This window comes from Hypomesus transpacificus, unplaced genomic scaffold (assembly GCF_021917145.1).
Source record: "Hypomesus transpacificus isolate Combined female unplaced genomic scaffold, fHypTra1 scaffold_226, whole genome shotgun sequence".
In the NCBI taxonomy this organism is placed as follows: domain Eukaryota; kingdom Metazoa; phylum Chordata; class Actinopteri; order Osmeriformes; family Osmeridae; genus Hypomesus; species Hypomesus transpacificus.
In genome coordinates, this window is record NW_025813761.1 from 57,741 (window position 1) to 72,367 (window position 14,627).

Below are 14,627 nucleotides of genomic sequence, written 5' to 3' on the forward strand. Positions count from 1 at the left end.
GAGAGGAGGAATTTGAGTTTCTTTCTCATGACCGGGTGGGAAGGGGAGGGGGGTGAAAGGAAGGTGAGCAGAAGTGCTGCGTTTCCAAAGATATAGCTGCAACTGAAATTGGGGAGGTGAGTACTGACTGAAGGTAGTCTCTTCAGAGAATAAACGGATGTGGCTGTCGAGCATTGGGCCTGACTTGGATTAACCTGAGGCTGTGATATTGTGTGTGTGTGTGTGTGTGCATGAGGGGGGGAGAGAGTGCGACTGTCAACGGCGTAGTAGTCGGAGATTTGTCGAGTCTCATATCTACAGTGTGTGAGAACTGAAACAGCTGCAGAATTAATTCTTTTTGATTACTCCTTTCCAACAGACAAGGTGAAGTGAGTGAAATATTGGAGCAATCAGCAATTAAATTGATTACCAAGGGAACACAAACGGCCAAATATAAATAAAACTGCTGCTGATCAATCGACTACATCAATACCTGACCAGTCAACTGACCAATTAAAATTCATGAAGAATAATAACGTTTATGGCTAATTGGAATTTGGGGGTCGAAAATGGACTTGGAAGGATAGCAGAAGTGTCACAAAATATCTCAGTTTTTTTTTGCACTTTGTACAACTTATTTGTTATTTGTTGTTCTGTATCTAATTAAAGGAACCACATTCTCTTCCACTCCAGAACCCAAAGGCACTGTATGTAGCTTAACAGCTGATTGTCATTCCCCCTAAACGCCCATGTATGGCAGAAAAGCCTTCCTTTGGGGGATTCTTTTTGGCAAGGTTTTTCTAATATGTCAGTCATACAGACCAGAGGAGCAGACCTTTATACAGTGAAAGCTATTTTAGTTTTTGGATTACTGCTAGATGTCAAGCCATACAAGGTATATGTATAGCTCAGAGGTAGGGCCTTGACAGGAGATAAGAGTACCACAAATCCCCCTACACCCCCCCCCCCCCCCTCCACGTGTACGTCATTGAGATTAAACTCTCTTGTAACGAATACATTACAAGGACTGTGATTCACATAGTTTGCCATATGTGTTATTGATTTCCTTGGGGAGGTATTGGGCAAATTACCAGTTCCAGATTAGATTACTTTTAGCACATCTGAACCAAATATAGCCTAAGCACTAGAATGCAGGGATCTGTATGTTTAATTATATGGAAAATGGTTTGTGTGAATTCTGTGTGTACACATTCGGAGTAGGGAGATCAAGAGAGGGTTGTGTCATACTTTCTGTGTGTGTGTGTGTTTCTGTGTGTGTGTGGCTGCCCTTGTGTGTCTGTCTGTTTGACTACCAGTTGGTTGTTAAAATAGAGTGGGTGGCAAACACGACTGCATCAAATTGAGGTTATAGATGCTACAAGACAAGGACCTGTCCGTGTGTGCGTGCGTACGCGTGCGTCTGTCTCTGTCTGTGGCAGAAAGCCCCATTAGTTTTTCTGCGCATTTCATCAAGTGCTACTCAGCAGAGGTAAGAAAAGAGGAGGGAAGAGACGGAAATATCCAGCCCTCCCGCCTCTGCAGCAATGTCACCCCCCCTCCCCCGACTGCCTTTCTAACTCCATCATCTCTGCGAGCTTTGGACAGGGAAAAGAAAACGAAATGAAGAAAGAGAAATGGACAAATAAAGATATGGACAGACAGGAAGAGAGAGAGAGCTCAGACTGTGGAAGAGAAAGACTTAACGTTGATGATTAATGACTTCGCTTTGAATCTCATGTAATAGCTTTATGATTAAACATTTCGTGGTGAAGTGCACCTGTTCCTTGTAAATCAATTTAGGGGTGATTACGTAATTATCTGACAACAACATTATTAATCACTGTGCAAGGTCCATCCAGTCGATGTCACAAGCGCAACATTTAAGACACATTGTTCTAAATTATGGACACTTATAGGCTAATCAAATTCATTTGATTCCATTTTGCATGAGTGGCCATTACAAACATAAAAATACTTCCTTCGAGTAATGTAGCCTTGTACATCATCTTAAATGACTCAAAGATAACTTCACTGTGTCCTTTTTCGAATGGATGACTGTTTATCTTTTGCTTCTTCAGCCTGAAAACGTGTGTGAAGCCTATGTTTTTGTGCGCGTATTTCAATGCGCACGACGTCTTTGCAGTGCTTCTAGGCACCGCTCAAGAGCGCATGAGAGTGGTGCTTCATCCTTTATGACAAGCGGTGCTCCTCTTCCCTCTCATCTCCCCAACAGGTGGACTAGCTTGGACGAAGAAAAGACGGACTTATCTTTATTGACCACCCTATATGCTACAACGCGTTCCTTTCCCGCTGCAACCTCTCCGCATTATCACTGATAACAGCCCAAGACTCAACCTTTTAATTGCCGTCATACGTAGTTTTGGAATGCCCTCTACCAAATGAGGAAGACCTAGACAGCTGCTCATAATTGAGTTTCCGTCTGATAAAGTCAGTTAGTGTATTCGGTGTATTTACAAACTGACATCAAATTATGTGAGCTGCTTTCTGAAGATCACGTTTTGGATTTCTACGCTATTTGTACATATAGACTAAACGTACATTTGTGAAAAAATAGCGGTTTCCCCCCAGTGTTTTTAATGTTTTTACTCGACATTTACTTCGAATAGCCTACTTTTGGAGAATCTGTTGAGTTCTCCTCGCGCCGATATTTTGAGGATAGTCCAACCGTCTTTAGAGTCAATGTTGCCAATTTGCAACAGACAAATCAACAATCACAAGGTTTGTAATCAATTTCCTACATGATTCTGTGAATTGAACACATTTTGTGAGCCTGAAATGTTTTTTTTTGTCAGGGTAATTAACTTGATATCGTCGTAAAAGGAAACATATGATTAGCCTACTTTAAAACACGAATTTTGGCATCTTATCCCATCACTTATTCTAAATTAAATATAGCCTAAATAGGATATTCATAGTTTTTTCCAGTCGAATCCTCCCGCAGTCCTGTGTTATAGCCTACATTTAGGAGTACATGCAAGGGTTGAGCCCTGGAACCGGGTTGTTGGTTCCAAAATCTCGCTCTACCTACCTAGTGTGCTCCAGGTATTTGTCAGTCTCATGTGTGCCATCTATGACCTATTACATGACTTCACTGGTTTTAAAGTTAGTCAATAGTCCCTGAGGAGACTGTTCAAATGCAAACACGAATGCTGCGCAGTAGGCTAGGGTGGTATTATGCATGTTAGTTAATTGACATCGGATATTCTCCAGTGGATCCCAGCACATAGTCGAGGTATTGAGTTACAAGGGTGGGCTGTGCCTCGGATTACGTCAAATTATCCAACAAGGAAATTGATCCTAATAGGCGTGTTATGATCCTTTTAGCCTATTCAAAAACCCACTTTATACGTACTTGTTTCCTGTCTGTATCCACCTTCCCCCACAGCCTGAGTAAGATGGCCTAGGGCGGCGGCGGCAACAGTAACCGAGCACAAGGAAGGCAGAGGGAACCATGTCTCAGCTGTACTACCGGCGGACCGACAGCTCCACGTACCGCGACCGCATCCCTCTGAGGATCGTACGGTCCGAGTCGGAGCTGTCTCCTCTGGAGAAGACCTACCTGGGAGCGGTGGAGAAGGGGGACTACAGCAGTGTCAAGCAGGCCCTGGAGGTAAAGGGGACGGATGCATGGGGGTGAATGAGTGGGAGGGATAGATGGATGAAAGGATGAATGGACTGATGAGGATGGAGATGATGGATGAGTTGGATTCTTTGGTGCTATGTAGCTCCCAACAGCCCCTGGGGAAGTACAGGGGCATGGATGGACGGGTTGCGGAAAATCGGGGGCCACAGGATGGATACGTGAACGGCTCGATGGACAGGATGGCAGAATGGATAGACGATCATGGAGGTGATGGCTGAAATAGGATTAAATGGAATTGCTGCACTCTCAGACTAGCGCCGGCCGGGCGTGCGATCCATGAAGAGAGATGGGACGAAGCGATGGAGAAACAGACGGACGCCCACATCGGCGGCGTGGCCGCGGGGGGCGTACAGGGGGGTGGGAGGACGACGCGACAGTGAGTTGACGGTGACGCGGCGACTAAACACCCCCCGCTGTCCTCTGGCTTGTTCTCCCCCAGGAGGCGGAGATCTACTTCAAGATCAACATCAACTGCATCGACCCCCTGGGGCGCACGGCCCTGCTGATTGCCATCGAGAACGAGAACCTGGAGATCATAGAGCTGCTGCTGGGCTTCAACGTGTACGTGGGCGACGCCCTGCTGCACGCCATCCGCAAGGAGGTGGTGGGAGCCGTGGAGCTGCTGCTCAACCACAAGAAGCCCAGCGGCGGGATGCAGGTACGAGGGGTCGGGGGGGTGAGGCGGGGGGGGTGGAGGACGGGAGGTCAGGGGAGGGACGGGTGGAGGGTACATTTACATTTAGTCATTTAGTAGACGCTCTTATCCAGAGCGACTTACAGTAAGTACAGGGATATTCTCCCCCGAGGCAAGTAGGGTGAAGTGCCTTGCCTAAGGACACAACGTCCTTGGGGACAGCCGGGAATCGAACCGGCAACCTTCTGATGAATAGCCCTATTCCTTAACCGCTCAGCCATCTGAACCCCGGGGTAGTTTGGGATGTTGCTGTGTCGGATCATCCTGAGACGAGCTGGATCACTGGCTGAGATTTTCTAGAAGGCTCCGTCCGGGGACCGTGTGTGTGTCAGCAAACAAGCCAGCCCTGAGGCGTAATACCAGCCACCTGTATTTGAGAATTGACAGTTTTCCTCATTCAGCAGACACTTTTATCCAAAAAAAACATGCAAATAAGAATTCAGTGGTTAGAGCCAAGAAACAGTCAGCAGTTGACCAAAAAGATCAATAACAACACAATCACAGGATGATGCCATTCTCATAACACAGCAGCATCGCTTGCTTTCCGGCTGTGTAACTAGCCAAACGGCCGGTCGTTTTTGGAAGGCAGTCACAAGGGTTTGCTTTGAGCTGACTTTACTCCAAGCTCCGCAGCAACAAGTGTCACACCTGCAGGATAACCCTGGCAGGCGATGCTTGTAAGGATTAGCCTGTGATATCGTCAGTGTCTCACAGCACTGTTTGGAGCACACGAGATCTGAGACCAGATTTCCATTCGCTGGCAGGTGGAACCTTTGTTTGGTGTGAGAACACTACATTGGGTTCCTCTTTCTGGCCCGACTGTGTTCCTCTCAGGGTTTAATGAATTCACAATTCACGCAGTCTAGTCATACAATATGCAAATGAGGCGATGGCTCATTCCCCCCAGAGGTGATGAGGCTAGGCCGTCTGCCTGTCTGGGGCCAGGTGTTTGTTCTAGTTGCTGCTGTCTTTCTCTCTCTCTTTCTCGCTCTCTCGCTCTCTCGCTCTGATGCACACACGTGTGCACACACGCATGCGAATGCACACTACTTGCATAGGCACACGCAGGCAGACGCACGCACATCTGCCATCGTATGTCATTCACATGTACGCACGCACGCGCAGGGACAGTCACACGCAGCTCCTTACGCTTTGTGAGATCTTCAGAAAGAGCCTTCGGTAAATGGGGAGAAAGGAAACAGTGAGTCATTTGGGAACGCTTTTCTTCCTCGGATGATAAGTGAGTCGTGCTTTTGCGTGCTGATTAGGCTCGGGCCTCTTCTGGCCACCCACAGTGAGAGGGAGAGAGAGAGATAGGGAGAGAGAGAGGGAGGGAGAGGGGAGATGGAGATGGGGGGAGAGAGACTAAAGCACAAAAAGAAGAGCAAATAGGGTTGTTTAACAGGTTAGATGCTCGGAAGGCAGCCTGATGCGCTCCCCGCTCGTTCGCCCGCGCCCCCACAAAGACGCCGGCATTTATCAACAGCCACATTTTCTCTTCCCCTCGTTGACCCAGTGGACCGAACCGGCCCCCCCCCAGGCCACAGTGTCCCCGAGCGCTAAAGAGATCCCAGAGATGGTGGCCCCTTCGTCTCGCAGAGGGACACTTGCACATCTGTTTAAGTAAAAGGCTGTCTGGGAAAAACAAATCTCATCTATCGCTCCTGTTTGGTCCCCAGATAGTGTATCAGCTGAGATTCATTTAGGGGACCTGCTTGGTATTGCGTCTATCGGTCTTGTTTTCCTGCAGGCTGCTTCTGGGTCGTTTCCAGAACAGTCTTGAAAGGTTTCCTGGCTCCCGTCTTCAGTCCAGAGGCGAATGAAACCAGATGAGTTCTATTCGTGGATGGCTATCTGTGAAGTGTTTTGTTTTTTTACTCCAACCCCTTGGGAGGACTAACCTGTTTCATTCCATAAACCAGCTAATTACTGGAGCTGTTATGTGCTAAGTTTGGCTCGGATCCCAAATCTACTAGACTGTAGATCTTCAGGGACATGGTCGGAGAACACAATACAGCACCACAGTAGAGGGAACCTGTTGCACTCGTTTCTTTACAGAACAGATACAGAACCTAGCACCCTGTGTGGCTGTGAATGATCCTTCTATACTATGCAAAACACAACCCCATTCAGGCCCTGACACAGCAGAGGCAACAGGAGTGTAGAATCAAAGTACGGAGAGTGACTGTCCCTGTCTCTATGAGTAACACAATGAATAAACATTACATGGGCGAGTGGGCCCCAATTTCATTTCTCAGCTTTTTCCACGGCACGCCGCGTGTCTTCAATCATGCTGCTCTGCGTCCGTGCCTGTGCAAGAGCGGCGGCACTTTGAGACCATGGCATTTTGATGTGCCCTCCCTCCCTCCCCCCCCCCCCCCCCCCCGCCCCCTCCCTCCCTCCCACACGCCGGAACGCGGCTGATTAGAGGACGCACCTGAACGCGGAGGTCTTCACGCGTTCTAGTCGAGATAAGACGGGGGGTCAGCGACGGTGTGCCTCCGTGGGTGGAACGTCTGTGGAAAAGAGTTGTGATTATAACGAGCCGAATGAAAAATCGGTTCAGGATGCGTTTGATTACACTGTCCTTGAAGGTCTTTGGAGTGTGATTCAGTGGGTCCAGTTGACACTGGGGGGTTCAAATCAAGCTCGCTCAACTCTCTTTTTGTTGTGTATTCAACGTCGCGTCGTAGCGACTGATGGCAGTTGTCACGTGGTTTGCCGTGCAACGTCAGAACACCGCAGTGTATAATACACAGTACACAAGATGGTTGTGTTGACACCGGAAAAAAAAGAAGAAAATAATTTGAATATCCTTTCCTCTTTAGTTTTTTTTTCTGGTACAAGTTTCGAACTAAGCTCTTAATCTCTGTTGCAGCTGTGTACCTATTCCCGCCCCCCAACGAACACCCCTTCATTTGGTTCTGCTGCCAGCCCTTTAATGGCGCAGAGATAATCGCTTCTCCATCCTCTTCTTTTTCTCTCACTCTTTCTCTGCCTTCTTCTCTCCTTGCCCATGTGATGTGCTCCTCCTTCTCTTCCCCAGCAGAATCAGATTAAAGGAGTTTAATTAGCAGTAGAGAGGGCAGAGAGATTTGTATTACCAGTCCACTGAATGACAAGGAGAGGGAGGAGGGAGGAGGGAGGTGGGAGGAGGGAGGAGAAGATGGAGAGGGTTGATGATGTATCTGAAGAAGGAATTGTAAAAAAGAAATGACTCGGAATGACACAAGATAACAGTGATTGAGACAGGCTTTGTATGTCAGTGTGACAGACTGAGAAACAAGTTGACACCTCGCCTGTTTTGATTGGTGAATGCTCCCCTACCTGTCAAATCTATCTTCCGTTTGATTGGTGGGCTCTGGCCTCTCAATTACTAAACCCATCCAGGCAGCTAAGTTTGAAGGCTCAGTGTTCAGACGTCCCCCTGGAGCCAATCAAAAATCAGGTCCTACTGGGAGCCAATCAGAAACTGCGTTTCTTCCTCTGTGCCACAGGTGCAGCCAGTGTCAGTGATCTAGTCAGTGAATGCTTCATCAGATGAATCACTCCCCTTTCAATAAATCCACTTTTCTACCAAAAAGAGAATACCACGGAATGGAACTGAATTACATTTAACAGAACTGAAATGAAATTAATTGGAACAGGATTGAGTCGATGTGATAACACAGGACACACACACATCCCAGCGGAACGTAGACCCTGGGAGTGACAGCCAAAACCAGCCAATGACCAGTCGATGACAGGTGCCTGACTGTGAGGGTCCCTCCCTCCTTCCAGGTTCCTCCCATCCTATTGGACAAGCAGTTCTCCGACTTCACCCCGGACATCACGCCCATCATCCTGGCGGCCCACACCAACAACTACGAGATCATCAAGCTGCTGGTGCAGAAGGGCGTGTCCGTGCCACAGCCTCACGAGGTGAGCGACAGGAGGGTCAGTCAGGAGGGTCATTCAGGAGGGTCAGTCATCAGTGAGGTGTAACTGCGTGTGTGTGTTCCAGGTGAGGTGTAACTGCGTGTGTGTGTGTTCCAGGTGAGGTGTAACTGCGTGGAATGTGTGTCCAACTCGGACGTGGACAGTCTCCGCCACTCCCGCTCTCGCCTCAACATCTACCGGGCCCTCTCCAGCCCCTCGCTCATCGCCCTGTCCAGCGAGGACCCCTTCCTCACCGCCTTCCGCCTCAGCTGGGAGCTGGAGGAGCTCAGCAAGGTCAGAGGGGGGGGGTCATTCAGAGGTCGCGGGTGGGGGCGCCTGGGAGAAAGGTCAGATGGTCGATGAGGGCGTCCGGGGGGGGGGGAGGAGGGTCAAGCCAGCGCTCGTCTCAGTGTCGTGTCATGTGACAGGGTGACATGCCACTGTCTCCTGATCCTCCTCCTGTCCCTCCCCCCTTCCCCCCCTCCCGGCCAGGTGGAGAACGAGTTCAAGTCGGAGTACGAGGAGCTGTCCCAGCAGTGCAAGCAGTTTGCCAAGGACCTGCTGGACCAGACGAGGAGCTCCCGGGAGCTGGAGATGATCCTCAACTTCCGCGACGACACCAACCTGCTGGAGGACGAGAGCACCAACGATCTGGCTCGCCTCAAACTGGCCATCAAGTACCACCAGAAGGAGGTGGGACTCAGAGGCCCCCGACGGCTGTGTGTGTGTGGGCGTCTAGGCGTGTGTGCGCGTGTGTGGATGTATTTTGGGTGCATGTGCGTAGGGGAATGTGTGTGTGTGTGTGTGTTTGTGTGGGTGTGCGCTTCAGAAGTTTCCTGCTGAGGTGTAAGGCTGATGACCAGTCAGGTGAGAGATGGTCACAGAGGTAGACTAGAAGGTGTTTGTACCTCCCTCTCCTTCTCCTACTCCTCTCTCTCTCTCTGTCTCTCTTTCTCTCTCTCTCTGCATCTCTCTCTCTCTGCCTCTCTCTCTCTCTCTCTCTCTCTCTCTCTCTCTCTCTCTCTCTCTCTCTGCCTCTCTCTCTCTCTCCTACTCGTGCTCTCTCCCAGTGCCGTTTCCCTGGGGTCTTATCTGGATTGAATTATCCCACAGGCGTGTATTAATTCCCGGTCTGTCCGTCGATAGCACCCATTGATCCTGCTGTCCCTGTGATTGAAAGCACTATCTCATGGTAGGGAAGCAGCCCGCCCAGTCATCCCTATCAAGAGATGAAGAGTATAGACTCCTAATCATTGCTAGGGCCCCTACTAGCCTGTCTGTGTGTGTGTGTGTATGTGTATGTGTCTGGCTAGCTGCCTGTCTCTTCGCCTACCTGTCTGACATGCCAATCCAGCCAGCGTGAGAAGTCTCTCTCTCTCTCTCTCTCTCTCTCTCTCTCTCTCTCTCTCTCTCTCTCTCTCATGACCGAATCACTCTCTTCCATCCACATCATTTTCTCCTCCCCTGCAAAGAGAAAAACTCTGTGTGCTTGACAGTGAAAGACACTGTAATTAGCAGCACTGAGGAGAGCGAGGGCAGGCGGGTGAGGGGAGGGAGGGAGGCCGTCAGGGCCTCTGCAGTGGAGGAAGGCCCCCCCCAGCCTCCCCCCCCCAGCCTCCCCCCCAGCCTCCCCCCCCAGCCTCCCCCTGCCAGCCTCCCCCCCCCAGCCTCCCCCTGCCAGCCTCCCCCCCAGCCTCCCCCCCAGCCTCCCCCTGCCAGCCTCCCCCCCCAGCCTCCCCCTGCCAGCCTCCCCCCCAGCCTCCCCCCCCCAGCCTCCCCCCCAGCCTCCCCCCCAGCCTCCCCCTGCCAGCCTCCCCCCCCCAGCCTCCCCCCCAGCCTCCCCCCCAGCCTCCCCCCCAGCCTCCCCCTGCCAGCCACCCCCCGCCAGCCTCCTCCCCGCCAGCGTCCCCCCCCACCCTCTCCACCGCCAGCCTCCCCACCCAGCCTCCCCCCCCCCGGCCTCCCCCTGCCAGCCTCTCCACTCAGGAGAGACAGTGGGGCGTTCTGAAGACCTCCTGTTTGTTCTTCCCGGTGGAACTTTGGAGCGGGAAGTGTTCAAGGGGGTGGATGAGGGGGGGGGGTGAATGAGGGGGCGAGGAGGCTGGAGTGGAGGGGGTTGCAGGGGAGTGGAGTCGCCCCTCTCGTGGGATGCCAAAAGGATTAAGTGGTCAATTGTTTTTGTTGAAAAAAGGGGCTGAGCGATTATTCTGCTCTGGCTGTGTTTGCTGGTGGCTGATGGTATCGGCTCTCTCTTGGATTGTCATTTTAAAGCGTTCTCTCTCTCTGCCTCTCTCTCTCTCTCTCGGGTCGCTGATGGTATCAGCTCCCGTCTCATGCGAAGGTTTCACCGGGAGATAGGCAAAAAAAATGAAAAATAAGAAGACAGCCACCAGATAAACACTTGAGAAACAGGACTTGAATATCAATGTCTCTCTCTCTCTCTCTCTCTCTCTCTCTCTCTCTCTCCCTCTCTCCCTCTCTCCCTCTCTCAGGGCTTGAATATCAATGTTGTGGATGAGCGACAGGCTCCATGGATGTTGCCTTGACTCCCCTGTGAAGGCGCTGACCCTTCACAGTCCCCGCCCACTAGTTGCCTATAGAGTGGGACTCATTTAACAGCCCACTGATCTGAAACAATGACTCTGCCAACCTGTGAATGTGTGTGCTCCACCAGGGGTCCCCTGAATGTGATATAAACTCGTATGTGTGTGTGTGATGTCTGTGTTTGTTTGTGTGCCTGCTGTGCCCTTGCTGAGATGAGAGGCTGCACTGTGTGTGTGTGTGTCTCTCTAATGCATATGTGTTTACAGCGTGTGCGAGTTTACCCTGTGGATTTGTTGGCGAGCATGTGCGCGCCGTCTGTGTGTGTGTGTGCTCCAGCTGTGCGAGTGCCCTTAAAGACGACAGCCGTCCCCGGGGAAGCGTCTTCACAGCCTCGCCGGTTCTGCGGAGCCAAACGTACAAATCGCTCGCCGCTTCCATCCAGCGTGGGAGGCGAGTGGCAGCTAATGCGCTCCCTGAGACGGTCCCACTTTAGAGGCTGTCGTCGTTTGCGCGCGGCGGCGCGTTTGATGGGCGATTGCCTCCGTTTGCTTCTACATGGGTCGCGGCGGCGGGAGTGCGTTCTTCGGGAATCGTCTCGCACGGGTCTAACGGACGCCCTCGTGTGAGGTACAAACACCTTCTAGTCTACCTCTGTGACCATCTCTCACCTGACTGGTCGTCAGCCTTACACCTCAGCAGGAAACTTGTCTGAAGCGACAAAATCGTCTGCTCCAGCTCGTTTGCTCGTTTCCCTGCTCCAGCACACCTGTTTCAAATGAATGGTCATTACCCCGGCTTCCACAGAGTTTGATAACGACCCATTCATCTCAAACATGCAGGACTAGGGTTTCCTGCCCCTGCCCGCGTGGGTTCTATATCCGGAGCGCGTGTCGTCAGGGAGGCCTCTGTTGCCGTCCGCAGAGATCCCCCACGTCCGCCAGGTTCCCATGGTAACTGTCGGGCGCCTGGTGTTGAGTCCCCTCTCTGAAGTGTTGCTCTGTGACACCCTACCCCCCCCTCCCCCCCAACGACAGAGTTGCCACGTCTGTCTGCAGGGTCGCCAGGTTGGCTGCAAAACAAACTGTTGGAGAGTTTTGACGAAGGAAAAAAAGAGTTGTCGGATTCAAAAAAGTACGATACTTTAATGCTTGCCAGCAAGGAGACAAAGTCTGATCGCAATACAAAGTTTGTCTTTTAGCATGTTGTGCTAGCTATCTATTTAAGCTCAAGCGCTCTTTACAGTCATTGGTTAAGACAAAGGCATGCAAATGCTCCATGGCTCTTCTTCATTGGCTCCTTGTGTAGACCTGGTGCGCGTGTGTGCGTGCATGTTTGAGTGTGTGCGTGTGTGTGCCTTTTGACCCCTGTAAGCTTGACCACGTGATTCAGCCAACACAGATAAGGCCAGACATCTTTTATGGCCTTTCCAGTAAGAGAGAGTGGTCAGCCCAGGTCACCTTGTTTACATATGCCTCATGTTACCCAAAGTTCAGATCTGGGGGTAGGCCTCTCTCTACACACACGGAATGCTGAACACAGAATCAATCTTATACAGGATAACTGTGTTACATCTTCAATTTTCCCAACAAAAAAACTAGCCTTTTTCTTTCTTTTTCACCGAACCGGTAAAACCGAGCTTAGAGCTTCTTAGGTCTGGCCTGTCTGGTTAGCATTAAATAGAGTGTTTTTATTGATCTATGACCGCAACAACCACATGCCCTAGGTACCAGACTGGCAGGGAGATGAGAATACTTAATGCTTTCCACATGATGGCTCTGAATCATCTGCAGCAGGATCCAGTCTAATCCCATCAAGTTCAATCCTCATTCCACCCCATAATGTGTAATGATATCAGGTTGAATTACGGCCCGTGACCCCCACTTCTGTTTAAATGAAGCTGTCAAATGGCCTCCAGGGCAGCAGAATGGTACGATCCAAGTACTATTCAGCCAATGGTATGGTCCAGCGTTCTCTCTCTCTCTCTCTCTCTCTCTCTCTCTCTCTCTCTCTCTCTCTCTCTCTCTCTCTCTCTCTCTCTCTCTCTCTCTCTCTTTGTCTCACTGTCTCTCTCTCTCTCTCCTCCCTTCTTCTCCATGATCCTTGCGCTTGCCTCGCCACCCTAATCATCTTTCCCTTTATCTCGCCCGCCCCCCTCTCCTTCTCCTCCTCCTCCAGTTTGTGGCCCAGCCTAACTGTCAGCAGCTGCTGGCGTCCCGCTGGTACGACGAGTTCCCTGGCTGGAGGAGGCGCCACTGGGCGGGCAAGTTCCTCACCTGCGTCTTCATCGGCCTCCTGTTCCCCGTCTTCTCCCTGTGCTACCTCCTGGTGCCCAAGAGCCGCTCCGGCCTGTTTATCCGCAAGCCCTTCATCAAGTTCATCTGCCACACCGCCTCCTACCTCACCTTCCTCTTCCTCCTCCTCCTCGCCTCCCAGCACATCGTCACCACGGAACCAGAGAAGCAGGGCCCTGCCCCCACCGCCGTGGAGTGGATGATCCTGCCCTGGGTGCTGGGTGAGGGGTGTGTGTGTGTGTGTGTGTGTGTGTGACAGGCGGTAGATGAAGAGGATGTCCAGCAGTGTGTGTGTGTGTGTGTGTCTCTTGAAGATGAAGAACAGACGCTGGACGAGTTGAATCCAGGATTCTGTATTGATGTGTGTGTGTTTGTTCAGGTTTCATCTGGACTGAGATCAAACAGATGTGGGACGGAGGGTTTCAGGACTACATCCACGACTGGTGGAACCTCATGGACTTTGTCATGAACTCCCTTTACCTGGCAACCATCTCCCTCAAGATCATCGCTTACACCAAGGTAAGCAACCAAGCCCATCAGCCACGCCACCGACGAACCAACCTCACACCAGCTCAACCATCTTAGCTTCCGGAAAAAACCCTGACGCGACAACTACCAAGCCCCTCAGTCTAATGTTGTTAGGTGTGCCTCTGGTTTTCTTTTTCACTCTTTCTGTCTCTCTTTCCTTTTCCACATCTCCAACTTCTTTATCTTCTCTCCCTCCTCTCTCTGTATCTGCCTCTCTTTTTTTCTTCTCCCCTCTCCCCATCGCCCCCCCCCCCTCTCCCCCACCTCTCCCCCCTCCCCCCCTCTCTCTCTATCTGCCTCTCTTCTTTTCCCCCTCCCTCCCTCCCTCCCTCCCTCCCTCCCTCCCTCCCTCCCTCCCTCCCTCCCTCCCTCCCTCCCTCCCTCCCTCCCTCCCTCCCTCCCTCCCTCCCTCTCTCTCTCTCCCCCCACCTCGCCCATCCCTCCCCCAGTACCACGACTCAAAGCCCCGGTGCCGTTGGGAGATGTGGCACCCCACCCTGGTGGCGGAGGCCGTGTTCGCCATCGCCAACATCTTCAGCTCACTGCGGCTCATCTCCCTGTTCACGGCCAACTCTCACCTGGGGCCCCTTCAGATCTCCCTGGGACGCATGCTGCTGGACATCCTCAAGTTCCTCTTCATCTACTGCCTGGTACACACTCACACACACACACATATGCAGTCACACACACACACACATGCTGCTGAACATCCTTATGTTTCTTGTAATCTACTGTCTGACACACACGTATACCCACGCTACACCAAGCCTTACACAAACATCCACAGACCAGGTGAGCAGGTGTCTTGTGCTTCCTGGTTCGGCTCCAGGTTCTGCTGGCCTTTGCCAACGGTCTGAACCAGCTGTACTTCTACTACGAAACCGACGCCAAAGACGAACCCAAACACTGCAAAGGCATACGCTGCGAGAAGCAGAACAACGCCTTCTCTACGTACGTGTGTGTGTGTGTGTGTTCGTGTGTGTGCGTGAACTCTGAATTATTATGGTTT

General features: G+C 51.5%; 1 protein-coding gene across 1 annotated transcript in view; it reads left to right on the forward strand.

Moving 5' to 3' along the window:
• Window positions 1–2,387: 2,387 nt before the first annotated feature.
• Window positions 2,388–14,627, forward strand: part of LOC124462565 (short transient receptor potential channel 4-like) — a 12,380-nt gene continuing 140 nt past the window's right edge. Inside the window, exons 1-10 of the mRNA XM_047014175.1 lie at window positions 2,388–2,718; window positions 3,386–3,610; window positions 4,083–4,301; window positions 8,118–8,258; window positions 8,373–8,549; window positions 8,748–8,948; window positions 12,975–13,311; window positions 13,470–13,609; window positions 14,068–14,268; window positions 14,448–14,577. Of these exons, the coding sequence (XP_046870131.1) occupies window positions 3,452–3,610; window positions 4,083–4,301; window positions 8,118–8,258; window positions 8,373–8,549; window positions 8,748–8,948; window positions 12,975–13,311; window positions 13,470–13,609; window positions 14,068–14,268; window positions 14,448–14,577 (1,705 nt within the window). The 5' untranslated portion in view covers window positions 2,388–2,718; window positions 3,386–3,451. The remainder of the gene's footprint in view (window positions 2,719–3,385; window positions 3,611–4,082; window positions 4,302–8,117; window positions 8,259–8,372; window positions 8,550–8,747; window positions 8,949–12,974; window positions 13,312–13,469; window positions 13,610–14,067; window positions 14,269–14,447; window positions 14,578–14,627) is intronic.